This window comes from Lemur catta, chromosome 17 (genome assembly GCF_020740605.2).
Source record: "Lemur catta isolate mLemCat1 chromosome 17, mLemCat1.pri, whole genome shotgun sequence".
Taxonomy (NCBI): Eukaryota; Metazoa; Chordata; class Mammalia; order Primates; family Lemuridae; genus Lemur; species Lemur catta.
Window position 1 is genome coordinate 35,433,010 of NC_059144.1, and position 18,346 is coordinate 35,451,355.

Below are 18,346 nucleotides of genomic sequence, written 5' to 3' on the forward strand. Positions count from 1 at the left end.
ACTCTTGCTCAGGCTGGAGTTGAATACCTGACCTCAACTGATCCTCCTGTCTTGGCCTCCCAGAGTGCCAGGATTATAGGTGTGAGCCACCGCACCCAGCCTGTTTAACTACTCAATTAATTATAGACACTCTGGAAACTTTTTAGTGTATTTCTTATTTAAAGTAGAGTGCCTTGAGTAGAGGGGAGCCTAACAAATGTGTGGATTTGTTTATTGCAGGGAAATCCCTTGTTTCCTTAAAGCACAGGAAAGACAGGAAACATCCCCTCACAAGGAAAACTAAAGATCAGTGGGCTTTGGAGAGAGAAAATTTGAATTTACCTCCCTGTATGTTTAATGGTAACTTGTATGTGGCTGAAGCATGGGTGGGAGGGAACTTTGCAGTAGAGCCCTTTGTCTTCTTCAATCTTTTCACTGCTTCAGTCTGTGCTCTATGAGGTCAATGCTAAGGAAGTTTTAAAACGCAGATACTCCAGTGGAATTGGGTAAGATTTAAAGTCTACAAACAGGCTACCCTAGCACATTTATTCTTATTTTTGGCACAAAGGCAGTGTTTTTGCTACTTACCAATATTCCAAGATCTCTTAGATTAGTTTTTAGTTTTCTCTTGTTACCTAGGTTTCACATGGATAGAGGTGGGTCCTTTCCCATATTTACTCTATAGACTTCATCTCCTAATGCTGGGAATTGGGTGGATACTTAATGAGTCTAGACTGCATTCTTAAGCAGGAAGAGTATTAATTCCCAAAGGTGTTTCAAATGTTATTGAGCGGGTACCACATACCACAAGATACCAAGAGCCCACAAAAGAACACAAGATGACCTGATGAAACTCATCTCCTTTCAATCTCCACCTGCCCAAGGACAAACTGTGAGATTTAGGTGACGCTCACTTCTATTGCTGTTGATAGTAATCCCACTGCTAATTATGGGATATGGTAGTCATACTGATGGAAGAAGAGCAAACCCCTATTTGGAGGGGTTTAGAAAATGTTGAAATGCAGAGAGGAGTTTTTAATTTATATAAACATTTTTCACAGTTTACTTGTGCCATCTGCATTTAAGATTTATTCATTAATTCAGTAAACATTTATTGAATACCTGCTATATGCCAGGCACCATTCTAGTTGCTGGGAATAACAGCAGTGAACAGTACAGACAAAAATCCCTGCCCTCGTGGAGTTTATATGCTAATGGAGGGAGAGTGAAAACAAACATAAAATGTATGTTACATGGTAATAATTCTGAGAGGAATACAGCAGGAAAGGGAGACAGAAGAAGGTGTTGTGACAGGGTTTGCAACTTTAGATAGAGTGCTTGCAAATTGAGAGAGTCTCCAGGGTAGGAACCTGTGAAAAGATGACATTCGAGCAAAGACCTGGAGGAGGTGAGGGAAGGGAGCCACGTGGATATCTGGGTGCAAAGTCATTCCAAGCAGAGAGAACAGAAAGGTGTTCACATGCCTGGGGTTTCTGAGGAACAGCATGACACCCAGCGTTTCTAGAATGGTATAAGGGAGCACAGTAGTATGAGATGGTATCAGAGAAAACGGTGGGGCCAGAACACAGAGCCCAATAAACAAGCCATTATAATGACTTTGGTTTTAGTCTGTGTGAGATGGGAAGCCACTAAAAGTTTTCAAGTAAAGGAGTGACTTGAAACAACTTAACATTTATAGGAGTACAATGGTTGCTGGGTTGAGAACAGACTGAACATCTGAATCCCCTCCTTCCAAGATGTCGGAAAACATCATGAGGTTAAAAAAGCTTAATAAGTATTTATGGCTCTATAAGCCAGACTGGCCTCTGCCCTCATGTCTTAATCTTTAGGACCTTAGGGAGGCCACAACTTAGAAGACTTAGGTGGGATGACAGTCTTATCCTCTCACAGTAGACTAAGTAAATGTTTGTAGAATGAATGAAGGAGTAATATTGACTGAGAATTTTTAAAAGATAACAGGAATGATGGTTAATAATTACCTGTTTAAGAAATTCTGAGTGTGCTGAATAAATAATAGTGCCTAGAGTCTAAATTTTCTATTGAAAAAAAAAATAATGTTTTAGCAAAATATTTACCTGTGTGGTGACATTTCTTTCTTTTCGTCTTTCATCATGTTTTTCTGCTTCAATAGCTGTAATATACAAAACATTTTTATAAAATTTGAAAACATTTTCTTTTAAAATTTTACTAAGTACAAAATCTGGTTTAAAAATTTTCTAGAAAACTTTTAGAACTGTAAGAATGATAGTTGAAAATATTTACAATTTAGAGTTACTAATGTGTTAAAAATAATTCCTTCACTGATAATTTATAAAGATCTAACCTGACACCAGAGATAATCTAAATACTTTAATCAAGCATTCTGAAATTGAGTTAATAACATGAAAGTATTCTACAAATAATAGAGCTAATTACAATAGTGAAAAACTTTCTGAGCTAGAATTTAATTAAAATGTGTTTATGTAAATAAATGCCATCTATTAATAGAAGATATTAAAATATAGAGGAGGAAATACAATTTTTGTCCATATGTCAGAGAGATAGTAAAAATTAATTGAATAATACAAACATCTGAGAAATGTAGGCTAGTATAATTATATCAGGCTTTGAAATAATTTTCAATAAATTTTTAATGAAGCAATTTTAATGAATCTTTTTATAAGAAAATATGTCATGTAGAATACATACATAATCATTGCTATATTTAATTTTTGCATAGTGCTTGAAATATCTTAACTTCCATACTTAGAAAAAAACAAGTCTTTGAAAACCTGAGATGACAGAGTAATACATCACAAGGCATCAACTTTACTACATTATTAGGATTGATAATTTTTAATTACTATAAACTGATCTGATGCATTGTAAAAATGACATATATGTTTCATGAAGTAAAACATGCATGTATGTGATATATTCATATTTTACAAACTAAAGAATTTAACTCAGGACCGATATGGGATAGTCAAAATTTTGTATTTCCAAAAAGTCATGATCTTGTACTTTAAGAGCAGGTTATGAATTTTCTAATGTTATCTCTGACATTGTATTTATTAATTTGATATGTTTTATTCTTTCCCTCACTGATGAACTTTAGTACTTGGCAGCAGCCTCACAATTCTATGTCTGTTCTATTTCCTTTGTAAGCCAGACCTTATAGAAATTAGCTCCAGGTTGTTTGATATTTAATTCTCTGTTAAATTAGAGAAATAACTGGCAAATTCTAAATAAAAGTTCAATCACTGCATGGTAGCCAATGCATTAATAAAGCATATCAAATTCTTTTAAAGATTATACATATTTGATACTATTATATACATTAGGATTGCTCCTTAGGTTCAGGATATGAAATAAATTATTCTAGAGTAAGAATGTTGTTACAAATGAAACTTTATCCCAAGTTTGTCAAGTGATTTTGGGGCCATGAATTCTCTTTATTAGAGGCAATGTAGCATCATGGTCCACCATGTGGTATTTAAGTCAAACAGGCCTATGTTCTAGTCCTGATTTTGTACCTCTTTCATTAATTTGTTATGGTAATCAAAAGAGACAGTCCATTTATTTAGCACAGTATGTAATATGTATCAATTAATTTAGTGTTTAATAAATATTAGCTATATATAATAATAATTATACGAGACCTACTTCTTTAAAGGATATAAGATGCTTTCAAGACAGTATTACATGTGAATTAGTACTTTGAAAGAACTACAGCAAACAAAGCATAATTAAAGACTCCATATGCTATTAGAGTTTATTAATGCTTTACCTATAATATGACCTCTCTCAATTACAGCTTTTTCTTCAAAGCAAATTACTTGGCCTAATTATATTTGTGTGTTAAAAATCAGACACTATGACTGATATTATAGTCACAGTAAAAGCCTAGTAATTTTTAAACTCCATTATCACAACTAGAAAAAGTAAACCAGAAAAAGCAATGTGATTTGACAGATTCCCATCGTTACATTTCCCAAAGTACACAGAATGTAATTAGAGTTAGTATATACAGAATGTGCAGACACAGAACAAGAAGTACAAAGTATCATGTGTATTTGAGCGAGAGGAGAAAATTATGGATATTAAATGGAATAAAGTTTATATTGTACAGTGGGCCAGAAAATAAAACTGTCAGTGGTCAAAGAGTAACATGAAAATTACAGGGCGACAAGCAGTAATCAAAGGTAGGATAAGTGTAGATCCGAGAATTAGAGCACTAGGAGGAGGTATAAGAGTATAACTGAAGGAATTAACTATTCAGTAGCTTAAAACATAAAAAGAATATAAAGACAGTTGGCTATTATTTCCAGCAGAAGATGTGTAATCCAAAACAGATTGGAAACTTGTTAAAAAGGTGTTTCTTTTCTAAATTTCAGGCTTTTAGATTTTCACCTAAAGAAAATGGCTATTGGGCAACACATTCTGTTGCAAATAATACATCCCACAGTACTTTCTTGTAGGTGGTTTCTTATCAGTTGAGAAACATTGGCGATTGCTGGAGACCTATGCCACTGTCTTATCACTTCCCTCTACATGAATGCCAAAATTGCCACAAATTCCAGTACTCCCTGTAAAAAACCACAATCTACTGGGTGTAGGAAGAAAATATTAGACCTTCTTCTTACATGAGGTTTAAAAAATCTCCTTTATTATTTCTATTTTGGAGATATGTTTTATAATGTTCTTAATATACCAGATCAGTAATATATTATCATAATGAATAAATACATATAATAGAGTGTACCATCCAAAAAAATTTGACATAGAGTTAGCTTTGGAAGGGGACTAAAGTTTTATTCAGCTCTAGAAATTGTAGCTCTGGCTATATTTTATTATATGCTATACTCTTCACATACTTTATCTCCAATCTCCATAACAACCCAGCAAGATATCAAGCACAGAATATTTGTGTTCCTACTGTACTGACGAGGAAATTGACGCCAAGTGAGAATAAGTAACTTGTTCAAGGTCACAGGGCAGAGTGAGATTGAAAGGCAGATCTGACTCTAGAGCTCTCCTTTCTATACCACTGTCACTCCAAACTTTACCAAAGGATTCACAATAGGTTGATTTTAAGTGGCAAGCTTCTGTAATGACATAAGCTCCATTTTCTTTACAAAAAATTGACTTATGTACAACATTTTATGTATTTGCATAATATGAAACACACCATTTTATGTACGGTAGAGCTTTGATTTACTATTCACCTCCACTGAGATAGAAGAATTTTGAAGTAGTAGAGAAGCAGCTAGTGCTACAACCCATTGGCTCTGAAAGAATTATCCATGTGGCTTTTGAGGCATAGAGTGAACCCCATCAGATTCATTAAAAAAAAACCCATAAGGTTTTTAAAACTATTTTGTTGAAAAAAACACCACTAGCTTGGACTGAAAAAAGATGGAGACAGCTCAAAATGAAAAGAGGCCTCTGGGCCCCTGTCTTTCTATAAGTAGGAAACAGGATGAGAAAGCAATTCAGCTACAAGCATGGACATTTCCTATGTAAAAGTAAGGACAACTAAGAGGACGGAGCCTAACCCAGAGGCTATTGCCAAGAGCCAAGGAGAACAATAGATTAGAGAACCACCCCCAAACGGTAGAACTGGGCCCTCATCAATAAACATTGCCTACCCTTGGAGTGCAGGGATCTACCAACATATTCCTGGCTGGATTTCCAAATTGTTATGGATCAGTGACTAATATGTTTCTCCTTCCCCCTTTTGGGATAGCAGTGTCTAATGTGGTTTTTCTCTCTCTCCAGTGTACACTGGGTATGTGAAGATATAGGGGAATAACTTGTCTTTTTAGTTCACAGTTGTTCAAATCAAAGAACTGTGTCTAAGGAAACTTCATCAACATCTTGACCTGATGCACATCATGAGATCATGGATTCTGAACTTGATGCTATGACAGGATGAGAACTTGGCAACCTTGGGAGGGTGAGAATCATTTAAGAGACAGGTGAATCATTGAGGCCTAAGGGTGGACTATTGTAGATTGGCACAATGGCCCCCAAGGAGTCACAACTCCCGGTGTTCACATCCTTCTGCAGGACAACTTTGCCTAATCTTTGCATCAAGGGATAGAGATTATTTTCCCCACTCCTTGAATCTGGGCTGCCCTTGTAACTTGTTTTGACCAACAGAAATGTGACAGATGACACTGTTCAACTTCCAAGGCTAGTCCTTAGGCTTTGCATCCTTTTTTACCCCTTTGGTGAAATGCCCTGAGACCACCCACCATGCCCTGAAGAAGCCAGGGATAATAAACCATGTGAGAGAGAGACCTAGGCATCCCAGATGTCTCTGCTGACCACGAGTTGAATGAAGCTGCATGAGTGAGTCCGAGTGAAACCTGCAGAAAAGCACCCAGTCAACCCACAGAATTATGACTTCAACTTAAAGTCGCCAGCTGCATTAGCCTCTACAAGAGAGTCAGCCTGTCCTTTGAAGCTAGGCATTGACTTCTTCTCTCTAGCAATGAAAAGTCCTAGATGTTATCTTCTTCCAATAGAAGGCTATTTTGTCTGTGTTGAAGATCTCTTACTGTAGCCATCTTCATCGTTTATCTTAGCTAGATCTTCTGGATAGCTTGCTGCAGCTTCTACATCAGCACTTGCTCCTTCACTTTGTACTTTTATGTTACAGAGGTGGCTTCTTTCCTTAAACCTCATGAACCAACCTCTGCTAGCTTCCAACTTTTTTTGCTATGCTTCCTTACCTCTCTTAGCCTTCATAGAATTGAAGAGAGTTAGGGCCTTGCTCTGGATTAGGCTTTGGCTTAAGGGAATGTTATGGCTGATTTGATCTTCTATCCAGACCACTCAGATTTCCTCCATATCAGCAATAAGGCTATTTCACTTTCTTATCATTTGTGTGTTCACTGGGATAGCACTTTTAATTTCCAAGAACTTTCTCTTTGTGTTCACAACTTGGCTAATGGTTTGGTGCAAGAGGCCTAGCTTTTGACCTATCTTAGATTTTGACATGCCTTCCTCAGTAAGTTTACTCATTTCTAGCTTTTAATTTAAAGTGAGAAATGTGTGAGTCTTCCTTTCACTTGAACACTTAGAGGCCATTGTGATGTCATTAACATTGGTCTGATTTCAATATTGTTGTGTCTCAGGGAATAGGGAGGCCCAAGGAGAGGAAGAGAGGGGAACAGCCAGGTAATGGAGCCGTCAGAACACACATATTCATTGATTAACTTCACGTTCTTATATGGGTGCAGTTCATGGTACCCCAAAACAATTACAATAGTAATATCCAAGATCACTGATCACAGATCACAATAAGAGGTATAATAATAATGAAAAAGTTTGAAATATTGCAAGAATTACCAAAATGTGACACAGAGACACAAAGTGAGCACAGGCTGTTGAAAAAAAAGGTGCCAATATACTTGCTTGACACAGGATTGCCACAAACCTTCATTTTATAAAAAATGCAGTATCTGTGAAGCACAGTAAAGTGAAGGGCAAGAAAATAAGGTGTGTATATATGATTCTAGGTCCTTTATTTGCTTGATTTGTGAGATGCTTAGCTTTGGACATCACCAAAAATTATGTTTGGAAATAACATTCTATATTTCCTTATTTACCCATGTGAACTTTGGTAAGTTATTTAGCCTCTCTGAGCCTAGGTTTTCTGTAAAATGGGAATAGCAATACTATACCCATTATACTATATTATACTACATATGTATATTATACTATACATGTGAAGATAAGATAGAATTAAAGTGTAAACTGTTTGGTGTTTTGTTAAATACATGGTGGCTAAATAGTAAGTGTCAGTTCCCCTCTTTCCCCCTTCTCAAAGACCTACTTTTTAAAGACAAGTAGCATTAGCATGTGTGAGAAAAGCACTTCCCTACTTGAAATAAAATGGAGAAGCTACATTATGTAAGTGCTGGAAGAATAAGCTCCTGCTGAATATTACTTTCTTTTTGAGTTTTTCTCACTCTAATCCCTGCTGTTACCACCCTTCCCTTGAAATCCCTTTCCTTGGTTACTCTTACCACATCTAAAACCAACTGGCATTTTCAAAATAAATTTAATAATCCAAGGAAGAACAAAAATATATAAAAGGCATACACACAGTCCAGCATACACTGATAGGTCTCTCTTTATGATATTTCAATTGCCTTCTCCCTCGTCCCAGTTCATTCCTTTTCCTGGTAGATTTCACAAGAACCTTTCCACCTCGCTGGTGGGAGTAAGTGTCATCCTCCTTTCTACCACATGGGGGCGATTCTCAACACCTGGTTCTCTTTGGTGCTAAGGGCAAGAAGACAAATTCTAACTTGGCCTCTCGCCTAAGTTCCTCCCATTCCGAGGGACATAGTTCTCTTTTCCCCCAAATCCCTGACAGGATTATCATCTATTCTCTATGGACTCCAAAATCCTCTATGTACTGAGAGCAGTCCAGTCCCCTGGAGACCCATCTCAGTCATACAATAATTGTCAAATCCATACAGTAAGAGCTGCACACATAGAAGGGAGCTATTCCATTCCTCTCTCAACAGAAATAATTTGTAATCATTATCTCCATATAATTAGACCAGAGTTGGAAATTATCAAGGTCTCTAAATAGAGATACAAATGAAAGTGAGATTGCACTAAAGAACTATAGTAAATGATGATGTTAATATATTGTGTTAATAATAAACACATTTTGACATATTACTATATGTTTGCTAATAGACTAGTGACTTAATTATATAAATTAATATAGTAATATAGTTGATATTTAAAACAGTCTATAATTTAGTGTAAGTGTCTTGAAAAAGTAAGTATCTTATAATCTTCTGTTCTCTCCTCCTCAACTTCCTTCTTCAAGTGAAAAGATGGCAAAATTTCCATAGAATTAAAATTACTGGGAGACCAGGCTTTTATTCGTTCTTTTATTGAATAGTTTTTTATTTATTTTAATTTCTATGCATTTTAAGTGAACAGAGAAGGCTGACTAACTCTCAGCATTGCTGAGCATGTTCCTTCCAGAAGCCTAATTATCTCCTGTAGATGCAAACTTAAAGGATAGTTGAGTAATTTATGTATGCAATATGCCTGGTATAGTGCCTAGCACATAGAAAGTGCTTAATAAATGTTATTTTTATTATTAATTTTTGATGAGAAATAATTTGGGAGGAATGCAAATTACAAGTGGGAAAATATGGTGGCACATATTCGGTAATGTTAACTGATGATTTTTCTGGGTGTTTCCTTGTACCTGTGGCCTTGTCCTAGTTTAGTCAGTGAGTTTCTCATTTCTTCAGAAAAAAGAATGATGTGGTAGGAAGAAAGAAAGAAGTCTTTTTTTGGCTGCTAAGGGGAAAAGAAAGGACTTACAATCTCGACAGTAGAATAGATGTAGAATACGTGGTATATAACATCAGGGCAACTACAGGGCTTTCTGTGCTCTCTTCCCAAAATGAGAAAACATGCCCTGGACTGGGAGTGGGGAGAGAGCTGGAGGGGCAGTAAAAAGAAGTTTATACTATAATAGCTTGAAATAGAAATTAATTCCATTATTGAAAAATTAAGTTATATTACTTGCACATTCAAGTTTATGAACTAAAATTTATAATTAACTATTTAGTTAATTATATGGATACAAAGTATGAAGCCTTTGTTAATGGTGAGTGGAAGTGTGATCTGTCCTCTAGAAATAGGTCAGTAAAGCTTTTAAGCTTAGAGACACACTGAGCAGCTTTAGTTGAAAGACTGAAAATTTGCAATTAATAGAAAGTTCCAGTTAGGGTTTTAATGAAGAGTGGAAACACTTGATTACTTGTTTTGTGTCACCAGTTGAAATGGCTGAAATATGATAACATAGGCAGTAAGGTGATCTGGCCTGGATATATTCTTATTATGTCTAAGTCCCAATGTCCCCAAACTAAATCATTATTTTTCATGTACCCCCTCCTCAAGTCAGTTTCCCTTCTCTAACGTTCTGTCCCTGTCAAGAGGACCATCACTCTCCCAAGTTCAAAATCTTGCATCATGTTTTGCTCCTTCCATGCCAACATCCCATGACCAGGCAAGATTTTGTTGTGTTTTGTTTTTCTTTGAAATTGTACAATTGTGGGTGGAGAGTAGGAGGAATTGTTCTAAAAACTAAAAGAAATCATGGATGTGAAAGCATTTTACATGTGCTAGGAGCTCAGTAATGTTTCTTTTCATTTCTTCTGTCTGGCAATTTAAGCTTTTTAAGAATCTAACCTTACTTTCTTAACCAATTTATTTCCCACTATGCTCTGGTCTTATTGAAGTAGTGGTATCTCCTATCCCATATATACACTCCACCCATTCTTTCCCCGTGCTCTTTACTTTGTTTATGTATATTTTCTAATTTGGAATCCTTTACTTTCTTTTCCTAATATCCAGATTTTACTCATACTTCCAGGATATGTCTGTCCTGTTTCAGCATTGGGTCCAGATGCCTACCATAGTTCCTGTCCTATAATAGATTCTTCATACATATTTGTTAAATGACTAAATTTACCCTCCTACCTGTAGGTCTCCCTGTAATATTACAGTCTTTGATGACGCTCCCTTTTTGGTACTTCTTCAGGACTCATGTTCTGTGTCACTTATGTTTTGTACACAATCATATACTGAATTTTATTCTACGGATTGTAAGATCTCTGAGGACAACTCCCATTTCTCTCTCTATTTCTCTTGTTTTAGGTTTACCCATAGCACCCTATGGGTAATTAATTAAATGTCTTAATTAAAATTGGTTATAACATGGCATACAATTCTGTTCCTGAATCTAAAATTCAACCAAAGTACCTTTCAAGTTACTGTGAAAAACTTAGAATCAAAGAATCTCAGGTTTGGAACTATCAAATTAAATTCCATAGACACAAAGATAATTTTTTTTATATAATGATGATGGTTTTCCTATTCAAAAGAATATTTTTAATGTTGTTACGTTTCATAACTGCAACAATCTTCAGTTAAGTAGTTATATTAAGTTTTACTCTTTATATGTTATTTTTCAAAAACAAAGATGACACATGAGTGCAACATTATTATTCTTTTTTTCCCTAGTTGAGCTAATGGACTTTTTAGCCACACTGCTTCACATGATTAGAACATTATAAATTTGAGAATGGGCTGACTTGGTTTAGAGGGCTTTTAAGTTTATATGTATTTAAGTATGTGTGATTGATGGATTGAACCAAGAGAAGTAATTGACCAGTTACTTTAGGCAACTTGATGTAGATGATTTGCTCTGGGTATTATAAGAACCAGTTTCAAAGCAGGTTCAGAACTTGTGGAGCTCTTAGCTGTTCTGTCCTTCCATTATCAGTATGTCTCTCTTTAGAGATAAAGAAATGTGGATTATCAGTAGAGCAGGTAATGAGATTCAGAAGTCTTTAATTCTAGTCTTAGAATTAAAGTTTCCTTTGTAAATGGATGTTGTAAATGATTTTGGGCAGGGCACTAATGCTTGCCATGTCTTCTCCAGTGATCTAAATAACTGCGGCATGAAATAGTATAACCTGATATTACTACAATATAGTTTGGAGTAATTAAAAGTATTATTTAAATAATTCATGTAATGAGAATTAAAACTGACAGAAGTTTAAATATAGATATTTTACTTGGTACTACTGAATTAGCCAACACAGGAAATAACTGTGTAGAAAATTCCAGATGCATGTGCTTTGGCTTTGAGCTAGGTTAGGCCCAGCACACGTCAGCCTGGCAGCAAGCACCATGTCCAGGTGCTGTGAGCCTCGCGGTGGGCCTTCCAGCTTCTGGGTCTTCAGGGAGGGTTACCCCATTGTGCCCAGGGTGGCCTGGCCTGAGCTGCTCTCATGATGGGGCAAAGGCCTGGCTCAGTTTTAAAGTATTAATAACTCCTCTGAGTATCTTCTGGGAACTGGCAGGGGTTGTATCTGGGAGTGAAGGTTGATGGCATCGTGCAGGGCCAGTTGCTGACAGAAAGGGCTCAGCTGTCAGGATTTTTGAGTGCTTCAGTCTGACAGGGTCAAAACTTGTGCTTTAAACCAATAGATCCAAAGACAATGGGTCCTGTGAGATGGAGCCCAGAGGTGTCATTGAGAGTAACTGGAATGAGATTGTTGACAGCTCTGATGGCATAAACTTCTTGGAGTCCCTCCTTTGTAGCATTTATGCCGGTGGTTTTGAGAAGCCCTTTGCCATCCAGCAATGAGCCATTCTTCCTTGTTTCAAGGGTTATTATGTGATCTCTCAAGCCCAATCTGGGACTGGCAAAATGGCCACAGTTGCCATAGCAGACTGAACTGGCTCTAAAGGCCACCCAGGCTTTGGTCCCAGCACCCACTCAAGAATTGGCTCAGCAGATACAGAAGGTGGTCATGGCATTAGGAGACTATCTGGGTGCCTCCTGTCATGCCTGCACTGGGGACACAAACATGCATGCTGAGGTGCAGAAGCTGCAGATGGAAGCTCCCCATATCACTGTGGGCACCCCTGGGCAAGTGTTTGACAGGCTTAACCGGAGATAACTATCTCCCAGATACATCAAGATGTTTGTGCTGGATGAAGCTGATGAAATGTTAAGCTGTGGATTCAAGAACCAGATCTATGACTTATTCCAAAGCTCAACAGCAACATCCAGGCAGTTTTGCTGTCAGCTACAATGCCTTCTGATGTGCTTGAGGTAACCAAGAAATTCATGTGGGACCCCATTCAAATTCTTGTCAAGAAGGAACTGTTAACCCTGGAGGGTATTTGTCAATTCTACATCAACATGGAACGAGAGGAGTGGAAGCTATACATACTGTGTAACTTGTGTGAAACCCTGACCATCACCCAGGCAGTCATCTTCATCAATACCTGAAGGAAGGTTGACTGGCTCACTGAGAAGATGCATGCTCAGGACTTCACTGTCTCTGCCATGCATGGAGATATAAACCAAAAGGAATGAGACGTGATCATGAGGGAGTTCCATTCGGGCTCCATCACAGTGTTGATTACCACTGACCTGCTGGCTAAAGGCATTGATGTGCAGCAGGTTTCTTTAGTCATCCACAGTGTTGGTCACGGTGGATGGTTTGGCTGTAAGGCTGTGGCTGTTAACATGGTAACAGAAGAACACAAGTGGACTCTTAGAGTTGAGACCTTTTGCAACACCTCCATTAAGGACATGCCCCTCAGTGTTGCTGACCTTATCTGAGAAGGGCTGTCCTGCTACTCAGCCCCAGCCAGGGCTCAATTTTGGGGGGGTGAGGAGCAGCAGGAGCAGGGAGGGAAGGGAGCCAACTGATGGGCATCTTGTAGTTTTTTTTTCTTTGAATAAATGCCTTAGAGGCAAACGAACAAAAAAGAAAACTGCTAAAGTTTTGAGCTTTTTTTGAGACAGTCTCGCTCTGTCACCCAGGCTAGAGTGCAGTGGGTGTATAACACACTGCAATCTCAAACTACTGGGCTCAAGCAATCCTCCTGCCTCAGCCTTCCGAGTAGCTGGGACTACAGGCACGCACCACCACACCTGGCTAATTTTTCTATTTTTTGTAGAGAATGGTCTCACTCTTGCTCAGGCTGGTCTTGAACTCCTGGCCTCAAGCAGTCCTCCTGCCTTGGCCTCCCAGAGTGCTAGGATTACAGGTGTGAGCCACCACACCCAGCCAAGTTTTGCGTTTTTTAGTATTTTGGTATATTTTAATACAAATATATAAAATATAAAATTATATACATGATCTTGGAAATATATAGTAACCTTGATATTAATACTGTTAATATGAGCACTTGAGGTAATGTTCAACATACATTGAATGGAGATAAGAATTAGTTTGTATTACTATTTGTGTAGAAATTGTTTGTCAGTCATCTTGTTCTTGAGTACTTCTGACATACTGTAAAATAAAATCTAGAATCTCAGGGTTAGAAGAAAGTTGTCTCTACAGTTGTGTTGCCATTTAATCACTAGACATGGACAGACATTCTTGGTGTTTTCAATTATTTTGTTATTACAAACAACACTGTAATGGATAACTCTGAAGATGTTTCCTGTGAAATATGAGGATTTTCTAGAGTAGATGAGTAATGAATTAGCTCATTTAAGAGGTAGTGTGCTCATTTTAAATATTAATAATGTAAATTGACTTTCCAGGAAATTACTCTGATTTATACTTCCACACACATTATATTTTTATATACGTTATATATTATACATGTAATACTTCCACACACAGTATATATTACATATATTAGAATATTAACTTTTCCTCACCTTAATCAACACTTTTCAGTTTTTGCCAATGTATTGTGACAACGCTGGTGTCTCATTGTTAATTTTCACTTGCATGATTACTGGTATAGTTAACCATCTTTTCACATTTGGGGACATTTGTATTTCCTCTCCAAAGTACTGAATGTTAGGTAATTTTCCCATCTTTCTAGTAGGCTCTTTCTTAAAAATTATCTTTAGGAGTTCATTATGTATTCTGGATATTATTTGGTTGGTATGTATGTTGTAAATGCATTCTTCAGTCTGTTTTCAGTCATTTAACTATTATGGTGTCCTTTTCAGTAGAGATCTTAAATTCTGATGCAGTCAAAAATGGTGAATCCTTTCCTCACATTTTTGTGTGTGTTTTGTTCAAGAAGGCTTTCTTACCAAGCATTTGAATCTATATTCTTTTATATTTTCTTAAACTATTTTTATAGTTTTTGCTTTTACAATTGGCATTTTTAATCCATGGGGAATCATTTTTTTGTGGTTGATATGAAGTAGGATCTAACAGTTTTTCCTAAATGAATAGACAATTTGTCAATAGTATTCACTATAGTCCATCTCTTTCCTATTGAATTGGAAAACCTCCTTTCATGTACTAAATTCCTGAATGCATACTTTGGTCCATTTTTTACTTCTCTGTTCTACTGTCTTGATCTATTTGTCTATTCTTCTGCCAATACCCTAATTACTGTAGATTTGTAATTGCATATTTTACTATCTGGCTGAGCAAGAACTTCTCTGTGTGGGGATACACACACACACACACACCCTCAGTGTTCCTCTTTTTGAAACTTGGGAATTCTAGCATAATTTCTTTTCTAAATAAATTTTAGAATAAGCTTGTCAGATTCATTTAGAAGTCTGTTGATATTTTGACTTGGGATTGCATTGGATTTACATGTTAATTATAAAAGCCTGGCATATTTACAATATTGAGATTCATTCAGGTGAATAGTTTTCATTTATTTATGTTATCTGTTTAATGTTCTTCAGAAAAATTTCATTTTTTATTCCTCATATGTTTTATTCTACCTTCATTAAATTTATTCCTATTTTATAATATCTGTTGCTACTTTAAAAGGGATTTTTAAAAATGAATTTTTGTGATTGTTTTATTTTAAAAAATTAAAATGAACATTTATTTACATTTATCAGAAGTCTTAAAGGTTACTTTGCTTACCATTGACTTTTGGTCGTCTTCTTGGATTCATTTTTCATGTCTCCTAGTTATTATTTCAGCAAGGGTTTGTGGGTGATGAATTTTCAAATCCATTCACGTCTGAAAATGTCATTACGCTTATCTGATAGTTTGTCAGATTATAGAATTCTCAGTTTAAAATCATTTTCCCCTTAGCATTGTAGAAAATATTTCTCCAGTGTCTTTTAATACTCAATGTTGTTAATGAATTTGAAGTCAAGATGATGCTTTTTGTTTGTAATAACATCTTTTCTCTTCAGAAGTTTTTAGGATTTTCTCATTATCCATGAAGTACTAAAATTTTACCACTATTTTCTAGAGTGGATCTTTTCTCAGTCTTCTTGCTTGGCACTCAGTGGAACTTAATGTAAAAACTTGACTTTTTTCATCCCTGGGGAATTTTATCTGATTTCTTTACTTGTCCTCTGAGTTCTATTTTCTTTCCCTGGAAAATTTACTATGTATATTGTAACTTTTGGAGGGGTCCCGCAAGTCCCTCAACCTTTATTTCATACTGATCATCTCCCTGTGCATTTGCATTATAGTCTGAGAGAATTGCTCAGTTTGATCTTTGGGCCTCCAGGTTGCTCTTCAGCTATGTCAATTTTACTTTTCAGCCTTGAAGTTTTAATTTTTGCTATCAGATATTTCATTTCTAAAATATCTTTTTTTCTTTCATTAAAATCTGCTCTTGTTTCATGGATACAATAACTTCTCTAAATACTTATTATGGTAATCATTTTATGTTTTAAAGTCTTCAACCATTTGCTCTATTCTGTTTCATCAGGTGTTACTGGTGTGTGTGAGTGTGTGTGTGTGTGTGTGTGTGTGTAGGCTGATGCTTTTTTTTTTCATGGTGTGAAGTTTTCCTCAAACGTTTGCTGAATCTTAATATATGCATATTGGACTTGGATTTCCCTTGTTAACCTGTCTGTGAATGCTGTAACTAATTACCTCAGCTTTTTACCCCTGACGTGGGTATTGCAGGATGTACTATCAGGGTGTAACAGGAGCGGAGCTAGTCTTCTAGGAATAGGGACTCCATGATTATCACTAGCCATTTGCAGCAGTAGCCTACATCTCTGGCCCAAATGCCCCCCCAAATGCTCCCACTTAATGATTCTTTGTCTCCTGTGTACTTACTTATTTTTAACTATGTATTGCAAACTTTATCTGAGTAGATTCTTTGAGACCTATGATGAAGTTGTCTTCCCATGGAGAAAACATGAATTTACTTTTGCCAGGTACCTGAGGCCTAACCTAGGTGCCTAGATCTAACCTTAGAAGTATTAATAGTTCTAGGCTTGGGATTCCTGGGAATACCCAGGCAATGTAAACCCAGACTTACAGTCTCCAGGAGGGCTGGCCCTTGACCATAGCTTCTCAGAGATAGGCGTTTCTTTTTCCTTTTCTCTCTGCTGTGTGAAATGTCAAGTCTACAGATCCCTGGACTTGGAAAGCGGTGGGTTTACTCCTACTTTGCCCTTATTCTAAGATTATAGCACTTTATGGTTCTAGGTTAATGTTGAAAAGATTTCCTATTAGACTCCTCACCTTGGACAGATCTTGAGCATTGGAGTCTATCCTCCTTGCCTGTGAGGCCATTAAAACCAAAGCCTATGCTTGTCTGGCTCAGGGCAAAAGCTGCTTTGATGTTCAGGTGCTGGGCTGGGATGAGAGTGAGGCAAGTTGTAGCCCTGCTCAGGTGCTCTGTGCTTACTTCTCTGGCTTCTAGTTTTTTCTTAGATTTTTATCTGTTAGATCTTTACTGTCTCCACAACTCTTTGATGCATTTAAGAAACTTGCATATTTTATATACCATTTAATTTCTGTGGGAAAGTTGGTCCAATAGCCTAGTAATCTAGCCTTTCACTACTAGAAATAAAAGTCCTCTCCTCTCCTGTGCACCTGGTGGTGGTGGTGGTGGTAAGGGGAGTTGGGAGCAGTCAGAACTGCTAGGCTAGGCTGGTCCTACCGTGGATTCTAATCAATCACCCTTCCCTTTTCCCCCAGTGCACTTTCCGTTTGTTTCTGGGCCCACTAGTACATCTTTTCTAGCAGTATTCTCTTTTGCACATTTTCGGCAAAAGTTTCTTCTTTCAATTCATTTCCATCTCTTATTCTGTCTCTTAGTTATTCTTTATGATTTACTTTTAATTACAACAAATCTTATTTGTTTCCAGAATGGATGAGGTTTTTTTGTTTTTTTTAATTTCTCAATCAGGGAAGCTGCAGAGTATACATCACTTTATCCATCGTGGAATATTCTTTTCAATCCTAGCACTGTGACCTTGGTTCCAAGTCCGTGGGGATAGGCTTAAAGAAGTCTTAAGAACCATTTTTTATTGCCTACCATATCTCATTGGCTGATAAACTATACAAATAAGTCTGGATGATTACAGTTAATAAAGGGAAGAATCCAGCAAAATTATAAAATCAACAAAAAACTGATAAAATGCCACTGTTGGAGTTTATGTAATCATCATACTGCCAAAACAACAGGTTGAAAAGCAAATAATTCAATCAATCACCTGGCTCTTTGTTCTATATGAAGGCAAACATATGTATACTACATTTAAAAATATTTCGATGATAGATTGAATTTTCTAGCTTACCTCTGGCTGTTTGGTAGTATGTAGAAACTGCCTGAGGCAAGGAAATATGAGGCAAATACCCAGAGCAGTCCTTTGGAGAATACAGACTTAGGAGAACAAAGAGATAATATGAAGTGAAAACACTAGATTCCCATTAGAGGATTTAAGTCTTACCATACTGTCTACTTCAGGGTTTTTAAATATCTATAAATTTATAATAATAAAAATGTTTGCATGATCCTATTTTACAAATTTTAATGTTACATGGATATTAATTAGTATTGAATTTTACAAGTGTTTTGAGCATCTCCTAAGTGT

At 36.6% G+C, this 18,346-nt stretch overlaps 1 protein-coding gene and 1 pseudogene across 2 annotated transcripts in view; one reads left to right on the forward strand and one right to left on the reverse strand.

Moving 5' to 3' along the window:
- SEL1L2 (SEL1L2 adaptor subunit of ERAD E3 ligase) overlaps positions 1-18,346 on the reverse strand; it is a 94,109-nt gene that overhangs the window by 68,139 nt on the left and 7,624 nt on the right. For both annotated transcript variants that reach the window (XM_045528146.1, XM_045528145.1), the window contains exon 2: positions 2,076-2,131. In XM_045528146.1, the coding sequence (XP_045384102.1) occupies positions 2,076-2,131 (56 nt within the window). The remainder of the gene's footprint in view (positions 1-2,075; positions 2,132-18,346) is intronic.
- Positions 10,750-13,174, forward strand: LOC123622804 (annotated as a pseudogene).